General features: G+C 56.6%; 1 protein-coding gene across 7 annotated transcripts in view; it reads left to right on the top strand.

Annotated features, from left to right (window-relative positions):
- Positions 1-20432, top strand: part of RPTOR (regulatory associated protein of MTOR complex 1) — a 397196-nt gene that overhangs the window by 369505 nt on the left and 7259 nt on the right. For 3 of the 7 annotated variants that reach the window (XM_044746113.2, XM_044746116.2, XM_044746115.2), the window contains 5 exons: positions 566-680; positions 1363-1487; positions 3383-3487; positions 7913-7960; positions 19346-19452. In XM_044746113.2, coding sequence (XP_044602048.2) covers positions 566-680; positions 1363-1487; positions 3383-3487; positions 7913-7960; positions 19346-19452 — 500 coding nt within the window. Of the gene's footprint in view, positions 1-565; positions 681-1362; positions 1488-3382; positions 3488-6367; positions 6508-7912; positions 7961-9873; positions 10114-19345; positions 19453-20432 lie in introns of those variants that run through there. The other 4 variants (XM_044746114.2, XM_070483826.1, XM_070483827.1 and 1 more) reach the window with 3 other exon arrangements.

Here is a 20432-nt window from a genome sequence, read left to right on the forward strand (position 1 = left end):
AGGGGTTTATTTCCTGGTGCTGGTACTTGGGGGCCTGGTGAATAACCCTGCACTCCCCCTGACCTCCCCTGTGCAGTCTGTGATTATCTGCCCTTCAGTGTCATTATCTGTGACTGTGTCGTTATCACCTTTCTAGACCGAAGGACCCGCCCGAACTGCGACTGGATTGCAGACAGTGATGGCTGTACCCATGTTTCAACTTGGGGTCTGAGTTACAAGTCACAGCCTTACGGAGCTTTCTTCTGAAATATTCAGCGCTTTCCTCGTAAAATCATAACCAGATTGCACTAATCTGAATAGTGCTGATGTGCTGTCACAATGTACGAGTTCACACTCATTGACTGAAAACTTGCAGAGCGCCCAGCTGGCGCCGGGAGCTGTGGGGAGTCCACGCAAAGGCAGGGCCTTGCGGCCAGGGAGCCAGGGCCCCCCCTCTGATCTCTGCTTTCTTTCCATTTCCTCTCCAGGCTCTCGAACACGAGGTATAGGTGTCCGCCTTGGTAGAACATGTCATCATCAATATTTATTGTAAATTAAGACCCATCGTCGTGTGTTCCTTTGGCAGGTATCACGAGACTGGATGACCAGATATTTCTGAACAGGAACCCTGGCGTCCCCTCCGTGGTCAAGTTTCACCCCTTTACACCATGTGTGGCCGTAGCTGACAAAGACAGCATCTGGTACGTGTGGCGCTTGTCAGGATTTGCATCTCAGCCAGTTAACAGTCAGCCTTCCTCCCCACAGTGTAGACAGGACAGCTTCTTCACCTTCGGGCACAGTACTCACCCCAGAGGCCCTTTGGGCTGTTGCAGGTGGAAGGGGCTCCAGGAACGTCCCTCCGCCCTCGCCTCATGTGGCCGCACCCCTCCCCTGGTACTGCACTCTTGCCTGTTGCTGAAGGCAGTCCAGAGCCCTGGCCATGGGCTGAGGACAGGGCGGTGACACATGGGGCATGACAGGAGCTTCTGATATTAAGACTACGCCGTTCCCGCGTAGCGTGAAAGGCAGAGCATGCGTGGGCTCATTGAGACCACATTGTGACAGAGACACATGTGACAGGCTTGCTCTTGCTGCCTCTGCAGAAGCAAGTGTGTGACGGGAAAGCATTAAGACGAGTTAATGTTTAGCTAGTACGCCCCACGTCATGGAGAAAGTACTCGCTTAATGGGGGAGGACGGGGTGGTTCTTTTTCTAGCTTATAAAGTCGATGTAGTTCTTACCTCGTTTTCTTATTTCTCTCTTTTATTGTGCTAAAGTATACAGAACATGAAACTTACCATCTTAACCATTTTTAAGTGTGCAGTTCAGTGACATTAGGAACATTCACATGGTTGTGAGCTTTATTCCTCTTATTCCCTTAAGTTTTTGGGACTGGGAGAAAGGGGAGAAGCTGGATTATTTCCACAACGGAAACCCTCGGTACACAAGGGTCACCGCCATGGAGTATCTGAACGGCCAGGACTGCTCGCTTCTGCTCACAGCTACAGGTGAGTGGGGTCGGCATGGCCGGGGGCCTGAAGCCAGAGGCAGTGGTGGCAGGGGACAGATGCGAGAGCCCAGCGCATGTTTGTACAAAGCTTCCTTTCACTCTGACCATGTCTTCTGGCAAAGGGGCCTGCTCATAAGTGAAGGCCACCAGCATCAAGGAGCTAGGAGGCTTCTGAGGGAAAGGGCTTCACCCACAAAGCACGGGGGAGGGCAGAGGACCATCGTCAGTCAGTGTCCTGGGGACCATGTCTCCTTCTCTGTCTCAGGGGACACCAGAGGATGAGGGAGGCAGGCCCCAGAGTGACACGTGCAGGGGTTGGAGGCCGTCAGTGGTGGCTGCGCCCCTTCCTCTTCAGGTCAGGCTCCCTCTTCCTGGAGGACGGCCTTAGATCTCTCAGCGATGGCTCAGTAGGAGGAGTGGAGCTCACGCTTCTTTTTTGGTCTGAAATGTCGTCATTTCACCCTCACTCTTGAACGGTAGCTTTCCAAGTAAGCCACCCTCGGGTAACAGTCATTTTCCTTTAGCGTTTTAAAAATATGATTCCACGGTTTCTTCGTGATGAGACGTTGCTGTCTGTCTAACTGTGCTCCCTTCAGAGACAACAGACGTGATGAGGGAGATGGGCAGGGGGAAGGGGGCACGAGGTGAGAGGGAGACAGAAGACATTGGCCTCACTTCCCACGTTATCCCAGTACTGCCCTGTCCTGCCTTGTCCTGGTCTGTCCTGTTCTAGGCTTCTGAGCCATTGAGGTAGTCAAGCTGATTGCATTGACACATGACCTTTCTCTTCTTTCAAAGTGTTCCTGGGCCCCACTGTGAAGGGCGTGTCCATGGGGAGAGGTCCCCCAAGCAGGGCCACCTCAGGGACAAATAAAGTCAAGCCACTGTCAAAGCCGTCCTCCTCTGCTGTCGGTGTCAGTTGAAGGACAGGACAGAGATCCGGAGAGGTGATGCAGGCGGCCAGGAGGGTTCAGCAGAGGTTTAGGACAGGTCAGAGTGAGCATCTCTGAGCACCAAAGAGGAGGAGAAGAGGGTGACCCTGGGCACGGCAGCACAGGCGAGGGAGCGAAGGTCCTTCCTGGGTGGGGTCCCAGTGGGAAAGCAGCACAGGGGCTCAAATTCCAGAGCGGGGGGAGTCATGGAGGTTGGGGGCGGGACTTGGCTCAGCAAGCTCGTCTGGCCGTGTTCCCCAAATGGCCTGCCCCTCCCGCAGCAGAGCCAGGTGAGGTGGGCTTCCGAGAGGGCGGGTGGCAGAGGGGCTGGAAGCAGCTGGCGGCTTGAGGTTGCCTCAGGGGACTGTATGAGGGGCTAGTGAGGCCAGAGAGTGGGGTCCCAGTGCATGCCACACGGGAGGAAGGAAGGACACATGGTGGGCACCACTCAGGCTCATCTCGCTGCCCACCTGCCCCGTGCTGAGCCTCCATAGTCAGGGAGGAATGGCCCACTGTTCCCTGGTCTGGAGACCACAGGCTTCTCTGCGTGTGGAGCAGAGCGCAGGCAGGAAGTGGGAAGAGAGTACAGAAGGCCCCGAGGCCTTTGTCCCCTCGTGAGACTGGTTTAGACTGGTTTTTCTTCTTGGCATGGCATGAGATGATTCACGGTGGGAAGAATCGGGGAAGTGGCATTGAAGGAGGGTCCTGAGGCCCAAGGTCAGAGGAAGAACTGGTCCCTCATTCTGCCTTTGCCAGCAGCCCTCCCCAGTGGCCCAGATGTGACTCTGAGGGCACAGTGGAGGCAACAGGCCTCCAGAGAACTCCGTCCCTCATGACTTGGGCTGCCAAGCATGGGGCTAAGTGGTGTCATCTTTGCTGCACCTGCGCCAGGAGGGGCTTCCCACCACATGCCCAGAACAACCAGGCCCAGGTTTTACCCTCCTTCTCTTCTCTTCCCAAGATGATGGTGCCATCAGAGTCTGGAAGAACTTCGCTGATTTGGAGAAGAATCCAGAAATGGTGACCGCTTGGCAGGGGCTCTCGGACATGCTGCCAACAACCCGAGGTGGGTCCTCCCCAGAGACAAAAGGAGGTTCCAGAGCTGCCGTGTTCACTTCAGATTCCCCGAACTCTAAACCAGCTGGCTTCCCCAGTCACCACAGATTCCACCTCAGGAGACACAGCTCTTCTGGGCGGCAGTGTAGCAGAGCGCCAAACTGCCTGAGCCGGTCACCATGGGTGCCCCGGCCCCAGCCTTCAGCCTCACTTGAGATGGGTGTGGCTGGGAGAAGCGTTGCCTCCGGTGGGGCCTGGGGGACCTATATTCTGTGCTCCTTATGCCCAAATTAACTCCCTTTCGGTGATGAGTGCATGGTGTGTTCAATTGTGTCTCTGCATCTGGGCACTGGAGGCCACATGGGCCCGCCTGCTCTGGCCTGCCCTGGGCTGATGGAAGGCGCTCTCGGGCTGTGTTGGTGTGGCTGCAGCGCTGGCAGGGCACAGCTGTGCATGCCGCCTGTCAGGGGGCTTAGCCGCTGCTCCACAGCAGGGAGAAATCTCCAGCACCACCTGCCAGTCCCTGCGGGGCCGCACTTTCAGCTCAGGGGCGTGCCATGTTCCAGCAGCATTTGCACAGGCCATAGGGTCTGCACTTCCAGAGCCACCCGCAGCTACAGTCCTTGTCTTCCTGTAGCGTGATCCCAAAGCTACTTGCTGCTACGTTGACAGTAAAAGCACTTCCCCTCTCTGCTCCTCCTCCACCAGCCTGGGATTTCTGCATTTTGTCCGCTTCCCACCGGGCCTCATCTGTGCCCTGTCATTGCATAGCCTTATCCTCACAACCAGGTGTCTGTGTGGCTCCTTCCTTCCCCCTCCATCCAGGCACCTGTCCTGGGGAGACTCAGATTCCCCAGCGACTTCACGTGGGACGGATAGCTCAGCTGCTAGCGTGGACTGCCCCGGGGTGGACAGCTCCTTCTATGTTGTTTTAAAAAAGGAAGCCATGTTTTAGAATTTTTTTCAGGATAGAATAGTCATCTATATCCACCCCTCCTAACCCCAACGCAGCCACTTTCAGGTGGCCCAGGCCCCTCTCGGCAGGCCTTGTGCTGACGTGGGTGACATGGCTGCAGTCAGTGTCCTGCTTTTCCCATGTTGGAGGAAAAGCCTGTTCTCTGCCCCGCAGAGACACCTCCGCCCTGCCCCAACCCCCAGCTCCTCGGCCCCCAGTCCCGCAGCCCCACACCCACTTAGCCGCCACCCCCTCAATCGCCCCCAAACTCAACCCCCACACACTCAGCTCCCCACCCTCTCAGCCCCCACCCCCTCAACCCGTCCACACTCAGCCCCACCCTCTCAGCCCCACACACCCAGCTTCCACCTCTTTAGCCCCCCCACACTCAGTCCCCTCACCCCCTCAACCCCCCACACTCAGCCCTACCCTTTCAGCCCCACACACCCAGCTCCCACCTCTTTAGCCCTCCACACTCAGCCCCACCCTCTCAGCCCCATACCCCCAGCTCCCACCTCTTTAGCCCCCCACACTCAGCCCCCCACACTCAGCTCCGCCCTCTCAGCCCCATACACCCAACCCCCACCTCTTTAGCCCCCTACACTCAGCCCCCACCCCCCGGCCCCCACTCCCTCGGTCCCTCACTGGTGGCTCTGCTGGGGGCCAGCATCCATGCTGGGAGCAGGTGGTCGTGGTGGCCTCCCCATGGCACTCGGGGCACCCATGCTCTTGGGCGTCACTGCAGGACACATGCTGTCTGACTTGACCGTCTCCTCAGGACGCAGACAACGAGGTTCTCAGTCCTGAGCCTCCTGCTGCTGTCTCAGCAGAGGACGCGCCGCCCCGGGCGTTCCTCCAGGCCCTGCATGCAAGGCGGCCCTCGGAGATGCCTGTGCGGGGAAGCAGGGGCTGCTGGAGAGCAGTTGGGCCATGGCCAGGCCCGGGTGGGAGCGTCGAGAGCCACTGACGGCCCCAGAGATGCACCGGTTGTTTTGGTTATTCATCCCACGACCGCCTGCCTCACGTTCTCCCACAAATGACGCGTGCGTGTGCGTCTTACCCGAAACGCCTCTCCCCTTGCCTCAGTTATGGTGAGAGAGGCTGTCGAGGAGACTGAGCGCAGGCACCAGCTGGGAGAAGGGAAGCTGCACAACCGGACCGCCAGCACCGCGGAACCACACTTTGGGTCTCCGGGCTCCTTGCACTCGTCTCCAGCCCTTAGAGGTCCGCGGATGTCACCTGGTGTGTGGAGAGCCACTCCTGGCCCAGGTGTCCACTGCAGCCCTGACTGGAGAGCAGGTCCCACCAGGGTAGACCTGCGTTTGCCCCGCCCCCTTCCTGCTGGACCCAGGTTTTCAGAAACCTTGCAGGAGAGGCATTGTTGGTGAGGGGCTGGGAACAGCCGGTGAGGGTCACCCGTCTGGGTCTTAATCTGCAGGTCTGGGCGAGGGGCTTTGGGTGGGAACTCTGCACTCTCCCAGGTGCTCGGCCAGAGTGTGTGTGGCCATGGCCTCTGCCATTCAGCCAGGCCTCAGTGGGCTTAGCGAAAAGGAAGATGTGATTTCCTTGTTCTTTCTGGGAGGATGGAAGGATAGAAGGGATGGGGAGCCCAGGAGACCAGCGGGTCTAAAGGCTCAGGACAGGATGGGCTTGTGTGCCGCAGGGCCCCGGAGGCGCAGCCCCGAGTACCGGCGTTCCCCCGGAAGGAGCCCTGCACTCTGACTGCCTCACCGGCCCACACCCCCAGCCTCCACAGCTTCCCTCTGCCGTGCGGGGACCACAGGCCCCAGCAGGGCCGGAGATGCCCCCCGATTGTAACTTCCATTTCAGGATCTCAGTAACAAGGGGCAGGTCTGTAGACTCTCAGCCCCTGTGCCAACTTCTAGCTGCCTTCTGCCTCTCAGCACCCGATTTCTCTCTCTTCGCCCATCCCAGGAACGGTTCTGGCCTCTGATGTGATAATCACAGAGTCTGGGCTGTGACCCGAGGGAGAAAAGGAGTGGAAAACACCAAGAGAAGCTTCCATACTCATTGCTTCTTGGCATCTGGGGCACCCCCTGCAGCACAAGGCAGTACCCTATGGAGTTCCGGCCATGGTCTCCGGGGACCTTCTCAGGCAGAGGCAGTCGCCCCTACTCCCTGCTCCAAATTACCTCCCGGCTCTTGAGGCTTTCTGCTGTGCACACGCGGTTCTCTGCCTAGCCCACGAGGCCCTCAGGCAGCTGCCAGCTGTCTGTGTGTGGGAAGAGGTGCATTTTTCTGGCAAGGGCCCCGGCTGTCATCAGCTCCTCCAAGAATCTGTGACTGGAAGGGATCCTGCACAGCCGTGCACCCCGTGAAGCCTGGCCCCCCGTGTCCTTCAGCTATGATGTGCGTGGGGAAGACTTGTCTTCTGTGAATGCCGGCGTGTAGGGCGGGTGGCGGGGAGGGTGCCTTGTCAGCAGACCCAGAGGACTTAGCTGAACTGGGTGATGGAAGAGAGCCCTTACCGAAGTGGCTGAAAGCTGCTGCCTGTCACGTCTTTCGTTCTAAGCTCTCTCAGCTCGGAATGTGCTCGCCAAGTCCCTCTCTTGGCAGCTCGTTTGAAGAGACTGGATTGTGTGGCTTGTGACTAAAGGGAAGACACTGTTCCTTGCAGGAGCTCCAGCCCACTCTTTGGAAGTCTTGTAGAATATATGCAGGGTCTCTGCGTCAACGTTTTAAAGGACCTCTGGCCCACATATGTACATGCACACGCATGTGCACACATGTGCACAGTTGGCCTGGGGACACTCTAGAGCTGAGTATATCGTGTTCTAAAGTAGAGTCAGTGGTGGGACCACCCGTCCTCCAGCCACAGGCGTGGACAGAGACGCCTGGACTCGAGTGCCCCTTGCAGAGCCTCCTCGCTAACCACTGGGGCCGCTTGTGAGTGCAGAGCTGAGCCTCATTTCTGAGCACCCTTGATACAGGCGCCATCTCCCTCTGCTCCCCACTGCCCCTCTGCTCTTCCTCCCGGTGTCACCGCCAGCCCAGCGCCTGCCAGTTTGACCTCACTAACCATGTGCCTTTCTGCCCACTGACCTCCCAGAGCTGCCACGCCTCCTGCCGCTCGGAGGCCTCCCTCGCCCGGCCAGTGGCCTTCGCACCCGTGTCCGCGAGCGCCCAGGTGCTTGGAAGCCCTGACGCCGTCGTGGTCAGGTTTCACAGTGAACCACAGCACCTTCTGGTTTCCCATCTAGAGACGTGTTTTAGTCAAAAAACCCTGATAATGGAGTTTCCACATTTGTCGGGTGCATCTTGCCGAGCTCAGCAGGCCACCTCGTGAGGTTGGCCCTTCTCTGACTGAAGCGTGCTGCAGCCTGGGCCGCTCTGTCTGCACCCTTCCCCATTGCTCCTTGGGCGCTTTTCTAACCCTTTTTGGTTTGTTTGAGTGGGTTACTTTTGCTCTGGCTGGCCTGCTTACCCTTGCATCAAACCCACAACCCTGTTTCCTCGCAGGTCTGGCCCGAAGGGTCTCGATCTATCTTGACCACAGTAAGCAGGGAGGTGAGTGCCTTCTCCCTTGTCTGTGACCACCCAGGCCAGGGCGCCTCCCCTTGCCCCCCAGCTCAGTGGCTCTCACTCTCACCTGTGTGTTCTTTGGGCTGGCAGGGGTTGGAGCTCCGGTTTTGCTTACTTGCTCCACCCACGCAGTCCCCTCGATTTGAAAGAACCTCAGCCAGCAAGCACTCAAATTTTATTGGATGAATTAGGTAGCTATGTGAGGCTCTGGGAAGAAATCCTTAGAAAGCCAGAGAGAGGAACCTCCCTCCGGTCCAGGGCCTTGTGGTTGCACCTCCTGGGCCTCCTGGTTCTGAAGGCAGGGGCTCAAGCCTGGCCACCTGCCTCTTGCCTCCTCTTCTGCGTTGCCCCATCTTGGGCTCTTCCTGCATTCACGAAGATCCCAATGTCCTCTTCCCTCTCCCAGCCACCTTCCCTTAGCCTAGGAGGGAAAGTAATCCAGCCTGAAATCTATTGCGATGAAGCTTCGCTGCCGCCACCTCACAGATTCCTATTCCGATAGGACAGCCCGGCTCTGCAGGCGGGACTCACCAGGAGGGCGTTTCAGTTTCCGTAGAACAGAGAAGTCGCTCCAGATCCAGATTTGTTTTCCCCCCTAAACTTTCGAAAAAGAATCTATTTCAGAATTTAATGCAAAGTCTCTTGCAGCATCTATTTCCATCTGAAAAACCCGTATATAAATTTGACCGTTACCAAAACACCGACACGCGCTGCCCTCGGGTCTACAGCCGTGACGTTGGGTCAGCAAACATCAAGTACGTAATTAACAAATGAGTCCCTTTTCTCTACTCTCACAAGTGAGGTGAATTGCGAAGAGCTGGAGCCTTACGAATCCAGGCAGCAAATATCGTTCTTGACCTTGGATTTGCAGAATCCGTGAATAAAGTGTGACCGGCCTCTTGGCGAACCTGCCGGCCTGTCTGCCTTTGGCAGCTCTTCGCTGGAGCTGACGGCGTTCTCTGCAGGAGGCACACAGCCGACAGGGTCCCAGCAGGCTGGACACAGAGGTTCCCGCAGACCTGTGGACTCATATTTTAGAATTTTGTGAAGAACTCCTCTAGTAAAAAGTTCAAAATTAAGGAAAAACGGTTAGGAAAAAAACCTCGAGATTGACTTTATCTTCACCCTCAAGCTCCAGAGAGGAAAACCAAACAGAGCAGCAAGTGGGCTTCCACCCAGCAGGTGGCGGTAGTGGCAGCTACCAGGAGGATTTCTTTCAGAAAGAGCCACTCAGGCTTCTCAGAGAAATGGCAGGGTCACTTTCTCAGAAAATCTAAAGAAGAGCCAGGGACACCTCTCGTGGTTGGGCCTGGGGGAGGCAGGAGGCCGGACGGGGACTGTTCCGTCATTTTCCGCCAGTTGGTTGGTCACAGGAGTCAGTGCTGTGGGACCACGGTGGGGCCCCCAGCAAGCTGCTTCCTACCCTGGTGACAGAGCCCAGGACAGGACAGAGCCAGGGTTCTCCCACAACTCGGCAGCCCCAGAGAGCGATGAAGCGATCGTCCAGCATTGGTGTGTGTGAACCTGATGCAGACCTCTGGCCTTTGGTTAGATATTAGCAGTCATTAACTGGGAGCAGCCGGGAAGCAAGCGGGGCAGTGCCCACAGGAGCGGTGGCATCTGCAGGTGTGCGTGGGCATCTCCTGAGCTGCCCAGGCCTGCCTGTGCTCCCATGAGCGGGGCGGGGTGGGGGAGGTTGCTGATGGGGTGCTCTGACCCTTCCCAGGTGCTTCTCTTCCTCTAGAGATCACGGGCAGGTCTAGAATCTGAAATGGCAGGACCTGGCGGAAGGGAAGCCCTTTCAGTGCAGGAGGAGGCAGCTCCCCTCCGACTGGTGCAGGGCCCGCCCAGGACATGTGCCTTGGCTGCTGGAAACAACCTGCTCCCTCCTCTGGCAGGGTGGCTTCCAGGAGGCACACGCCCAGCACCACCCTGGCATGATAGGGAACGCTTTCCCCCACCCCATCTCTTCTGTCCTGAGAGTAGCTGCTGCATGTTCTTGGCCCATTTTCCAGGTAAGAAACAGAAATTTAGGTGAAATCATTTGCTCCTGAGGAGCAAGGTTTCTTGAACCCGGTTTTCTGTTGCCAGCCCCAAGTCTCCGAGCCTGCCAGATGTCCAAGAGGTGTTCAAGGGCCCCAGAGGGAGGCTCTGCGTCTGCACCCAAGGAGGAGAGAGTGGGGAATGCCATTCCACAGGGCTGTGGTTCTCACATGTGCCGGAGGGGCGGTGGGGGGGGGCCGGCCCGGCCCCTCCTCCTCAGAGTTCCAGAACCGTAGCTCCCAAGGGGCTGTTTCAGGTTGGGCTGATGGGTCCTCAGAGGTCAGCTCCAGATGGCCAGTCCTTAGGGGTCAGTTGCACATGGCAGGTCCTCAGAGGTCAGTCTGGACTGGCTACTGAGCCTGGAGGGCTGATTGTGGACATCAGAGACCCAAGACTCTAAAACAGTGTGTTTCTCCATTTCTACTGTCTCCTGCGGGGCCTGGGATGCTGTTCGGTCTTTGCCTCACACATTCCAGTTTCTTATCTTATAAGCATCCCTGTCCATGTATCTATCTTTTAAGGAAGAAACTCCCTCTTTGGCCAGGTTTCAGATCAGGACACGTGTCCAGGGCCTCTGTCCAGGATAAAGTTGGGCAGAGATTAGGAATCTCTGCGTCCTAGGGGAGCGCCCACTGCCCCCACACCCCGGCACTGAAGCCGGCCGTCACACATAGATGGACTGTGATCTCATGTGCCGGCTGTTATAGTCTGCCTGGCTGGGGTGAGGCCCTGGCTTTCACAAACCCGGACCCAGCCAGTGCTCATCAGCCACACCCGCCGGCCTCCATCAGACAGACGCAGGGAAGACAGAGAACGTGTTCACAGTGTCCTGGAAGTGTCAGCTTGGGCAGGGAGGACGGCAGGGGTCCTTCACGGGGAGCCCAGAGCAGCTTGCCTACCCCTGACAAACCAGAGAACCAGGCTGTCCTCAGGAGGGCCCCGCTGGGCAAGGCCCAGAAAGCAGTCCGGGCGAGGCCGCAGGGCTGCCTGCATAGCGCGGGCACTCTGGGAGAGAGCGCTCTGCAGAGGGCAGCACCGTGCATGCGGGAGTGCAGAGCTTGGGAATCTTCGCTCTCGTTCAGGGTTTACGATGCCTCTGTCTTACGAGTTTGCTTAAGTCACAGCCATCCATCTTGTTCCTTCTGTTCATCACGTCTGGGAAGAGAATGTCACCTTTTCTGTCACCTTTTACCAACTCGTGATGAATCCGATCATCTCTCCTCCAACCGCGTCTGGAAGTCGAGACACAGGGCTTGGTCAGCAACGTGTCCGGGGAGAAGGCCAGTGGCCGTGCTCCTCTCTGGCCGGGGCCTCAGGCTGTGGAGATGGGAGGGAGGCCGGGCAGGAGCAGGAGGCACTTCCGAAGTGTGGGGGGGTGTGGAGCAGACCCCTGTTTTCATCCCAACAATCTTCGCGTCAATCTGAGAGATTGTCTTCCACGGACCGGAGCCTCGCTGCCTTAGATGAAGCGGCTCCTGCCGACAGTCAAATACAGTTCAGGAAGGAGACTTGAAGGGTCTGAAACCACGTTACTCTTTGGGGTTTCGTGTTCAACCCAGACCTCCTGAAGAGCTGCTCTGACAGTGCGTGTTGACACCCCTCCTTTCCCGGCAGCATGAAGGCCCCGTGGCACTCACTTGGTGGCTCCGTCTTGGGCTGTGCCCCCCACCCCAGGCGAGGCATCCGATGATCCTGGGCAGCTGCCTTCTCGAGGGGCAGAGTGCCTTCCTCTCGGAATGAGGTGGCTTCCCTGGGACAGGGCTGCACCACGGCCTGGGGTCCTGGCCCTACCTGCCCGCACTCAGGAAGGGCCCTAGGAGAGAGCTGGACAGGCGGCCAGAGGGCCAGGACATTCGCCAGCTGCTATGTTCGTCTTAGAGGACAGTTGTGACGACATTGTTCATTGAAGAGAGAAAACAATTGAGTTGTCAAATAACTGTGTTTTCACAGGTGGCCATCAGAGACAGGGTGGCACCATGGAAAGAACTAGCCTGTAATGCAGGGTGGGCCTGGTTTGGGGTCCTGGCTCTACCTCACCCTTTCTTCTTGTTTGCTTTTGTGAAAGTTACCAAACCAATCTGAGCCTCAGGTCCTCAGCTGAAGATAGGGTGGTGGAAGGACAAGCCCTGCGGTCTGGCTGAGGTCCCTGAGTCCTGAGGGGATGCACCCTCCAGGCTGGCCAGGGTCCCTGAGCCACAAGGGGACATGCCCTGCAGCCTGGTCAGGGTCCCTGAGTCCTCACAGGTACACACCTACCCTCCAGGCTGGCCAGCGTCCCTGAGCCACAAGGGGCCATGCCCTGCAGGCTGGCTGAGAGTCAGTGAGCCCTGCAGAGAAGCGTCGTGTGCAGCTGACTCTGGGGCTCCTGGCTGTCCCATCATTACCTGCTCTGGCCCTCACATTCTCCCCAGGACAGGACTGCAGGTGCCTGTTTTTCAGATCTGGCTACCGGCATTAAGGAGGGGAAGTGGCTTTCTTGGCAGTGGGACCTCTGTGTCCAGAGCCGTCCCTCTGTGCTGTGCTTCCTGGGGTGATGGGGTCAGAGAACACACCTCTCACTGTCGGGGTCTCACCAGACCTGAGAGCTGTGGGTCCTGAAGGTCATTAAAGCTGTGGCCTGGGGCCCTTGTCACAGAAAAGTAGGCCAGCAGGGTGCTCGTGTGTTCTGCCCCAGTCCCTGCCGTGGTACGCAGACTTGGGAAAACCCAGATGTCTGCAGCACCCAGACACCTTTCTAGGCATGCTGGCTTCACCACGTGCTCGGAACTAAGCTTCAGGCTAAGCCTGGACTCGGTCAGCATCAGAGAGTCTAGAGTTTAAACAAAAGACTTATAGCTCATGTGCTCATGTCCCCTCCACCATGAGAATACTCGATGGTCAAGTGGACACACCTGCCAGAGCCACTGGTGCAGGCGGAGATGCTAAGGCCCGGTGAAGCTGAGTGGTGTCCCCTGCAAATTCACGGTTGGAGTCCTAACCCACAGCACTAAAGGTGACTGTTTGAGGGAGAGGCTTTAAAAGAGGTGATTAAGTTAAAATGAGGTCGTTAGAGTGGGCCCTGATCCTGGGTGGGCTCCTACTGGCTCTGAAGCACTTTGTTGAATCCACCATGAAGAAAGTGCAGCAAGGAAGCTGCCCTGCCCCTCACTCGGAGGCCAGGGTTGGCCTTCTAGAACAATCCGAAACAAGTCTGTTCTCTCACCCCCAGTTTGGAGCAGCTGCAGCTCTGCACTCACTATCATCATGGGTCTCAGACCCCTCGAGTCTTTGTGTGCCCCACCCCGTACCCTCTCTAGCTTGTCCCCGTGACCCTAGAGTGTGGCACCGCAGTGTGAGTGCCATGTTCCAGATGTCACCTGGGCCTCGATTTCATCAGAGGCTCGCTGGTTAATTACACTGCTCCTGAATGCCCCGTGGGGCTGACACGGAGTGTGAAGGGGGCTGTGAAGGACATCTGAAAATGCAGGCCGTGTGCTCTCTGCTCCAGCGCCACCCCAGCAGTGGTCCACAGACTCGGGTCTGCGAGCCTCCGCAGCCGGGTGGGACTCCGCACATGTCCGCTTCCAGGAGAGAACTTCCAGTCTCAGATTGTCAGAGCTCTGTCACCAGGAAAGGTTGGGAACATTGCTCTCAGGTGGATCAGAGGCAGCCAGGCACCAACCCGGCTCGCACTCCACTCCACTCCTCCCGTGAAGGCCACGGCCCACTAGCCGTCTCCTGTGCACAGACCACAGTCCAGGGCATGTGGTCTGACCATGATGCTTTCTGATTTGTGAATTTGCTTATTTTTTTAAAACCTTTATAGAGTCCATACAAAGCAAATTGCTTCTAGTTTTACAAAGAATGTTTCTTAAAGTTGGAGCCATTGCAGAAAACCCAGGACTCAACTGACCCAGGGGCTCTGAGAGAGTGTAGGTTTGCCCAGGGCCAGATCCTAGCTGCTCCCAGCCCAGCCGCCTGCAGACTGCATTCCCCGGGAGGGCCCTGTCTCAGCCCCACCCTGCTGGCTCACACAGCCCTCTGTAGGCCTTGCCTCTCTCCAAAACTAAAGTACATCCCAGAAATGTTCCTCCTTCAGCCTTTTAGCAGAGAGAATTCTGCAGGCCCAGGGTCGGGGGGTGGTGCACAGGTACATGTGTGTAATTGTTTTAGCTGATCAAACAGAGAAAATCATTGTCCTCAAATAGAGGAATGTTATGGACTGAATGTTTGTGGCCCCCAAAATTCATGTTGAAGCCCTAACCCCCCACTGTGATGGTACTAGGAGGTGGGGCCTTTGGGAGGTGATTAGGGTAAGATTAGGTCATGAGGGTGGGGCCCCTATGATGGGATCAGTGCCTTCATAAGGAGAAACATCAGAGCACCTCCCCCCCCAGCTGTGTGAGGACACAGCAAGAAGGCAGCCATGTGCACGCCGGGAAAAGAGCCCTGACCAAAACCTGACCGTGCTGACACTGTCATCTCAGACTTCCAGCCTCTTGTTTGAGCTGCCCAGTCTATGATGTTCTGTTATGGCAGCCTGAGCTAAGACATGGAACAAGCAGAAGTGGGAGCTCTCACACCATGCCTTGGGGCCTTGCCCACCCCTGACAAGTGGGGTGAAGGCAGAATCCATCCCAGCCCTGCCAAGGGGTCTTGTCACATAGCCTGCAAATGGGATGACAGGTGCAAACACTTGGAGGTCCCAGTCCTAGAGCAGCTTTGGCTCACCAGGCAATCCCAGACAGTCTGTGTGTCTCAGGATGCAGACGCGAACCATCAGCTTAGCCGTGGAGCCCAGTGGTGCCTTCTGAGGATAGTCACGTGGACTCATCGCCGGGCTGCCCCATCAGTCACACTCTGAGAGAGCATGTTACTTAGTGTGAAGTGGCTGTCCTCCATCAGCAAGGCCCTGTCCCTCTTCTGTGGGGACTGTGGCAGCATCACTGCTCTGGCCAGAGGCCTCCTACCCCAGTAAGCTCAGCAACTGCATAAAGGGAGCGGACGTCAGATTGAGCTGAGTCAACCACAGGAGTCACTGCTGGAAAAACCCCTCGCCTGCTCTCTGGTTCAGTGAGTTCTCACACATGTGGACACTCCCAGCCTTCACCCTCTTGACCCCATCTCCATTTATTGCATTAATAGGCTGCATCCACATCGTGTGCTCTGCTGTATCTGCCAACCTGTTTACCCTGAGGATCTAGAGGGGTTGCTTTGTCAAGGCCTGTTTTCCTCTGTTGGATAAATAGACAGACATAAATATCATCCTGTGTGACCTGTTCAGCCTCTGTCTGTCCAACTTCATCTTTCTCTCACATTGCACACTGACCTCCAGCTGCATTTAAACTTGGGACTCAGGGGCCTTGAGTGAGGTTCCATTGGAGCCCTGTCTATTCCCTGTTGTACAGGATTGCCCATGCCCCCCTCTTTGCAGTCATCCATTCCTTGTTATTCGAGGTCGTCCACTCTCCATTATGTGAGATTGTCCGTTCTTCACCATAGGAGGTCGTCTGTCCCCTGTTATGCAAGGGCCCCCAGAGAGAAGGCTCACAGACGGGCAGGGGTCTGTTTCCCTCCCTAACCCAGCCAGCAGGGGGAGTGGTTCCTGGGACACTGGCTTCGGCAGATCACCTCAGCAGGTCGCCTTGTCAGGGCTTCTGCCTCCGTCCCAGGGCACCTGGGAGCCCCAGCAGGGTCACTCAGGGGTTTCTGAACTGGCTCCTGAATGACTGACTGTGACCGACTTGGGGTAGTCAGGTGAATACAAGCAAGTGCTGACAAAGGACGGGGGCCCCTGCCGAGATACGGGCACCGGGTGGGTGTTTGATCTGTTAATACGTTAGTGGGTTGCTTTGGGTTTTTCACTGCAAAAGGTTAAATTCAGAGGAAGAGGTGACTAAAATTAATGGCAAAGGGGCCAAACACAGAAATTGTGCTCTCCATTTTTAACTTTAGCTCCTGCTTAACAAGGACTTTACCAAAGACATCAAAACTAAAAATCTAAAAATGGGGATCGGACAGCAGAGGAACTTCCGAGATGTCATCCTCTTCCTAGAAATGGGGGCTTGGCAAGTGGGCCTGTTTCGGAAGCAGTCAGAAAGCATGCCCTCCCTGGCATCACCCCTCTGTGCTTGCTCTTCTCCTGAATCGTTTCTCAATCAGAAGAACTTCTGTTGGGCGGGACACGCAGGCCCGGCTCTCCTGGCGTCACCCCTGCCATGCCTGGCCTGGTCTGGGCCGCTCCCAGCACAGCATCTGTCTCTCCATCGTGAATATTGCCCTCGGACCCAGGCCGCCTCTCACCTCCCTGTCGGCTCTATGCCTCTGGTCCCAGGGCCCCTCTCTGAGTCCTGGCTGAGCTGGAGCATCGTGTCTGGCACAGAGTAGCCAGTGGGAATGTGTCCTGGAATTGGCTCCATCCAGGCCCGGGGGTCCTGCTTCCAAGGTGACCGTTTGGTCAAGGAGACAAAACTGGAGCAGGGAGCTGCTTCTCTCTTTTCTCTTTTTTCTGTCTTTTTCTTTTTTTTTTTTTTGTTATTGAGGTAAAATTTACATAACATGAAATTAACCATTTTAAAGTGTCCAATTCAGTGGCATTTAGTACAGTCACAATGTTGTGCACATGCCACCTCTACTTCCAGAACATTCTCATCACCCCAGAAGGAAACCCTGTGCCCATTAATTCAGTTTTTCCCCACAGATTCTTTTATAAACGGAATGGAACTTGGAAGATTTCTCCTACGCCAACAGCCACGGCGAGCTGTTGGTGCTCATAAATCTTTCCCAACTTCTCGGCGCGGGCCCTGGCCTCCTGGCCCTGCTCGGCAGGAGAACAGGCGGGCAGCCCTGTGCAGCTCTAGGCAGGACGTGCTGGTGGAAATGAGCCACTAAAACAGGTGCACGGGAACCTCAGGCGGTGCCTTCCTCGGTGACCTGCTGCCGTCTCCAAGTCCAGCGTCCTGAGTGGGCAGCGCGTCTGCTGGGATTCGTTTATGTACACACGCACTGGGAACGTCATGAGGGAGGGAAGGCAGATTCGGAGTCCCAGGCTCTCCTTGTGGGCTGACCGGTCACAGGGGCACTTGGGCTCTTCTGGACGGAAATGGGGAGGCATCTGACATTCCTCATCGTGACATGGCAGCATCTCCCACCAAGGGGCAGGGCTGAAAGGGCACTACCGGCAGCCTGGTCAACTTAGCAGATGCCTTCCTGGCACATGGGGGAGTTTCTTTCTGCCTGGGGTCGGATGCGTCGCCACAGGGAGACTGCGTCCTGAAAGGTGAAGTGAAGGCTGTCGTCTGTTTGTCATGTGGAGCTTACTTCCTGGCAGGGCGGACACAGCAGCAATAAGCGAAACAAAGCAGTAAGCACAGGGCGCACACCAGGTGATGTTCTGGAATGAAGACAGGACAGAGCAGGTGAGGCTGCAGCATCAACGGCTGGGAGGGAGACTGAGCGCAGACGTCCGGAACAACTGGCCTAAAGGCCTCTTGGGAGCATGCCCACTGCGGTCAAGACTCAGGGTGCCATGGGGACCCACTGCCAGTGACGAGGAACAACGTGAACTGGCTGCGTCCTGAGGGACCACCCTGGTCGTGTGTTGAGCCCAGGCCATGCAGAGGAAGGGCAGAGCAGGGAGACCTTTGGGTGGCCGTCAGGGTCATAGGAGTGAGAGTGGGTGGGCTGAGATCAGGGTGGCGAGACACTGCTGGAGCTTGGGTATATTTCCCAGTAGGGCATGAGGGATCAGAAGGGGTCGGTGGCTCTGAGGTTTACACCCGAACCACCAAGAAGACAGAGTTGCTGCTAACAGAGAGGCTGTCAGTGGATCGAGGTGGGAGAGGACCGGGTCCGTTTGGACCTTCTGTGGCCAGGCAGACGTCTGAGCGGAGACCTCAAGTGGCAAGTACATATGAGAGTCTGGGGTTCAAAAGAGGTCTGGGACTTGAGCGAACTCCACAGCCTTAAGAGGATATGTTAGGAAAAAAGAACAATTGAAAGTTAGGTCACCCAACTACAGAGGCTGGGAGAACAGAACACCCGAGAAAGCAGGAGAGAGAGACCACAGAGGTGGGCGCAGGAGCTGCCGTGAGGAAGAGCAGAGTCAGTGAGAAGTTGGACTTCAGACTTCTGTGTGGCCAGAAAGAAAACAAGTCAGAATGTAAGTGACAGGACGGCTAGGATATTTGTGGCATACGTGAGCTGAAGGATTAGTATCAGAACATACGGTAAAACGTGCATAGGCTGGTGCAGTGGGGAGACGGCCCACAGCACATGTCCAGGGGCAGGGCCGCGAGACGGCAGATCAGCCCCCCCCACAGGGAGCGGTGTGGCCACGTGGGAAAGGTGAAAATGCGCAACACGACTCACTTGTCCCCGTCTGGGTGCCTCCCTCTCACGCACAAGGACCCATGACAATGTCATCAGTTGTGGCGTGGTTTACCAGGTAGAGGAGCTAAAATGACGGGTTTCATTCCACGACAAATGTTACTCAGATGTCTAAATGAACTAGTCAGACCTGTATCTATGGGGTTGGATAAATCCTCAAGACATAACATTAAAGGAAAAAAGGAAGTTGCTTGAAAATATGCTCCATTGGAAACTGGTGACGTGTTTGCCAGTTTGTGGACGCAGGCACCTGCGGGGGTGCACGCAGGCCGGCTCAGGAAGATGCCCTTGGCCTGCGGGGACTCAGGGCAAGTGAGGCTGTCACTGTGTCTGAAATTTTACTACTTTTTCAAAAAGCAAAAATGATGAAATGTTAGCAACTGTTAGATCTGGGTGGTAGGTACAGTGCTGTCTGTTGTGATCTTCTCTGTGTGTTTAAACATTTTTAAATTGTCTTATTTTAAGTAGAGGCCCCCCGTGAGTTTTCAGTGCTACCTTTAGGAATCTGAGGGCTCTTGCTTCCCCGTTCAGCCCCAGTGAGCAAGGGCAGCCCTCGTTCGTTCACACTGAGCCGTCCGTGGCCAGTCCCCTGCCCCCTCGAGGTGGCAGCTGCAGAGCTCCTGTCCATCCCCAGGCACCTGCTGTCCTTGAGCTTTCCCGTGGCCCGAAGAAGGACTGCCTCTCTGTGCCTCTGAGGCCCATTCTGAAGTGGCCAGGCCTGCTGGTTGTGCCCTCAGTCTTAGGACTGTGCTGTCCCTCCAGCAGGTGCCGGGACAGCAGGGATCTGGGGAAGGCCCCAGTTGTCACCCTGACTGGGACTTGGGGTGCGCTGGGAGCCCCAGCCCAAGCTTGCATGGGGTTTGGGATCCACCTATGGGTTTGGGTGGTGTGGCACTCCTTGGCATTGGTAGGCTGGAAGAGGTTTCTCTGTGACGCTGCTATCTGTCTGTGTCCCTCCAGGAGCCGGGATGGTGGTGGACTGGGAGCAGGAGACTGGCCTTCTCATGAGCTCGGGGGACGTGCGGATCATCCGGATCTGGGACACGGACCGGGAGATGAAGGTGCAGGTAACCACGCGGTCCCGCGCAGGGCCTGGAGGGGGTGGTGTCAGGCCAGTGAGTGCACACCCTGCCCGTCCTCCCGTCGTCCCCAGCGCCGTACCCCACAAAAGAGGCCCAGCCCGAGTGGCAGAGAACCAAGAATGAAGGTCACTGAGCAAGTGCCGTTGTGCCTGAACGCCACGGCTCAAGGAGGGGCAGCTCTGGAGGGGCTGTGCCTCAGTGCCGGGGGCAGCACAGGCTGTCTCCGAAGCTGCTAGAAACACTGCCCTCTGGACGCATATCAGTCATGACACTCTGACCTGCACTGTGGTGTAATTAAGCCTGTGCCGATCCTAATTATTTTCAAATGTTATTTTATCTGTTCAAATTAGGGAATATCAGAAAGCAGTAGGGTGAAAATATTCTAAATTAGAATGACTAATTATTTGACTGTGTGCTTCTTAAAGCATCTTTTATTTTCAATTTTAATAAAAAGGGAAGGGAGTACATTTTTTTTGTTTGTTAAGACATCCTGGAAAAGTGACAGAGGGCCAAGGGGACAATAGACTGGAGCCGAGCTCGTGCGGACTTTGCTCAGAGCAGCGAGGGGAGACCACAGATGGTCTGGGATGCAATGCTGCCTGTGGCTTTGGGCCCAGAAGTTCTCTCCTCCCGGAGTCCCAGGGCAGAACTTCCAGGCCTCCAGTTAGACAAGAGCTGAGGGGCCAGGGGGAGGTGCAGGACCAGCTCCCAGATCTACGCTGGAAAAGGGACGAGAGAGCAGATAGGCAGGAGGCTGTGGCCCTGGGAGAAGTGACCCCTGCTCTGCCCTGTTCTCATGTCCTGACCACACAGTCGGCTTCCATCACACTTCTTTCCGGGGAATACAGCTGGCCAGCTGGCCAGTACAGCTCTCACTGGCACAGCAGAGACCCTGATGCTCGAGTCACCTGGGAGTCAGCAACTGCCAGTATCTAACCAGCTGAGGTCTTGTCCCGTGGCCCCGC

The sequence above is a fragment of the Equus asinus genome, chromosome 13 (genome assembly GCF_041296235.1).
Source record: "Equus asinus isolate D_3611 breed Donkey chromosome 13, EquAss-T2T_v2, whole genome shotgun sequence".
Taxonomy (NCBI): domain Eukaryota; kingdom Metazoa; phylum Chordata; class Mammalia; order Perissodactyla; family Equidae; genus Equus; species Equus asinus.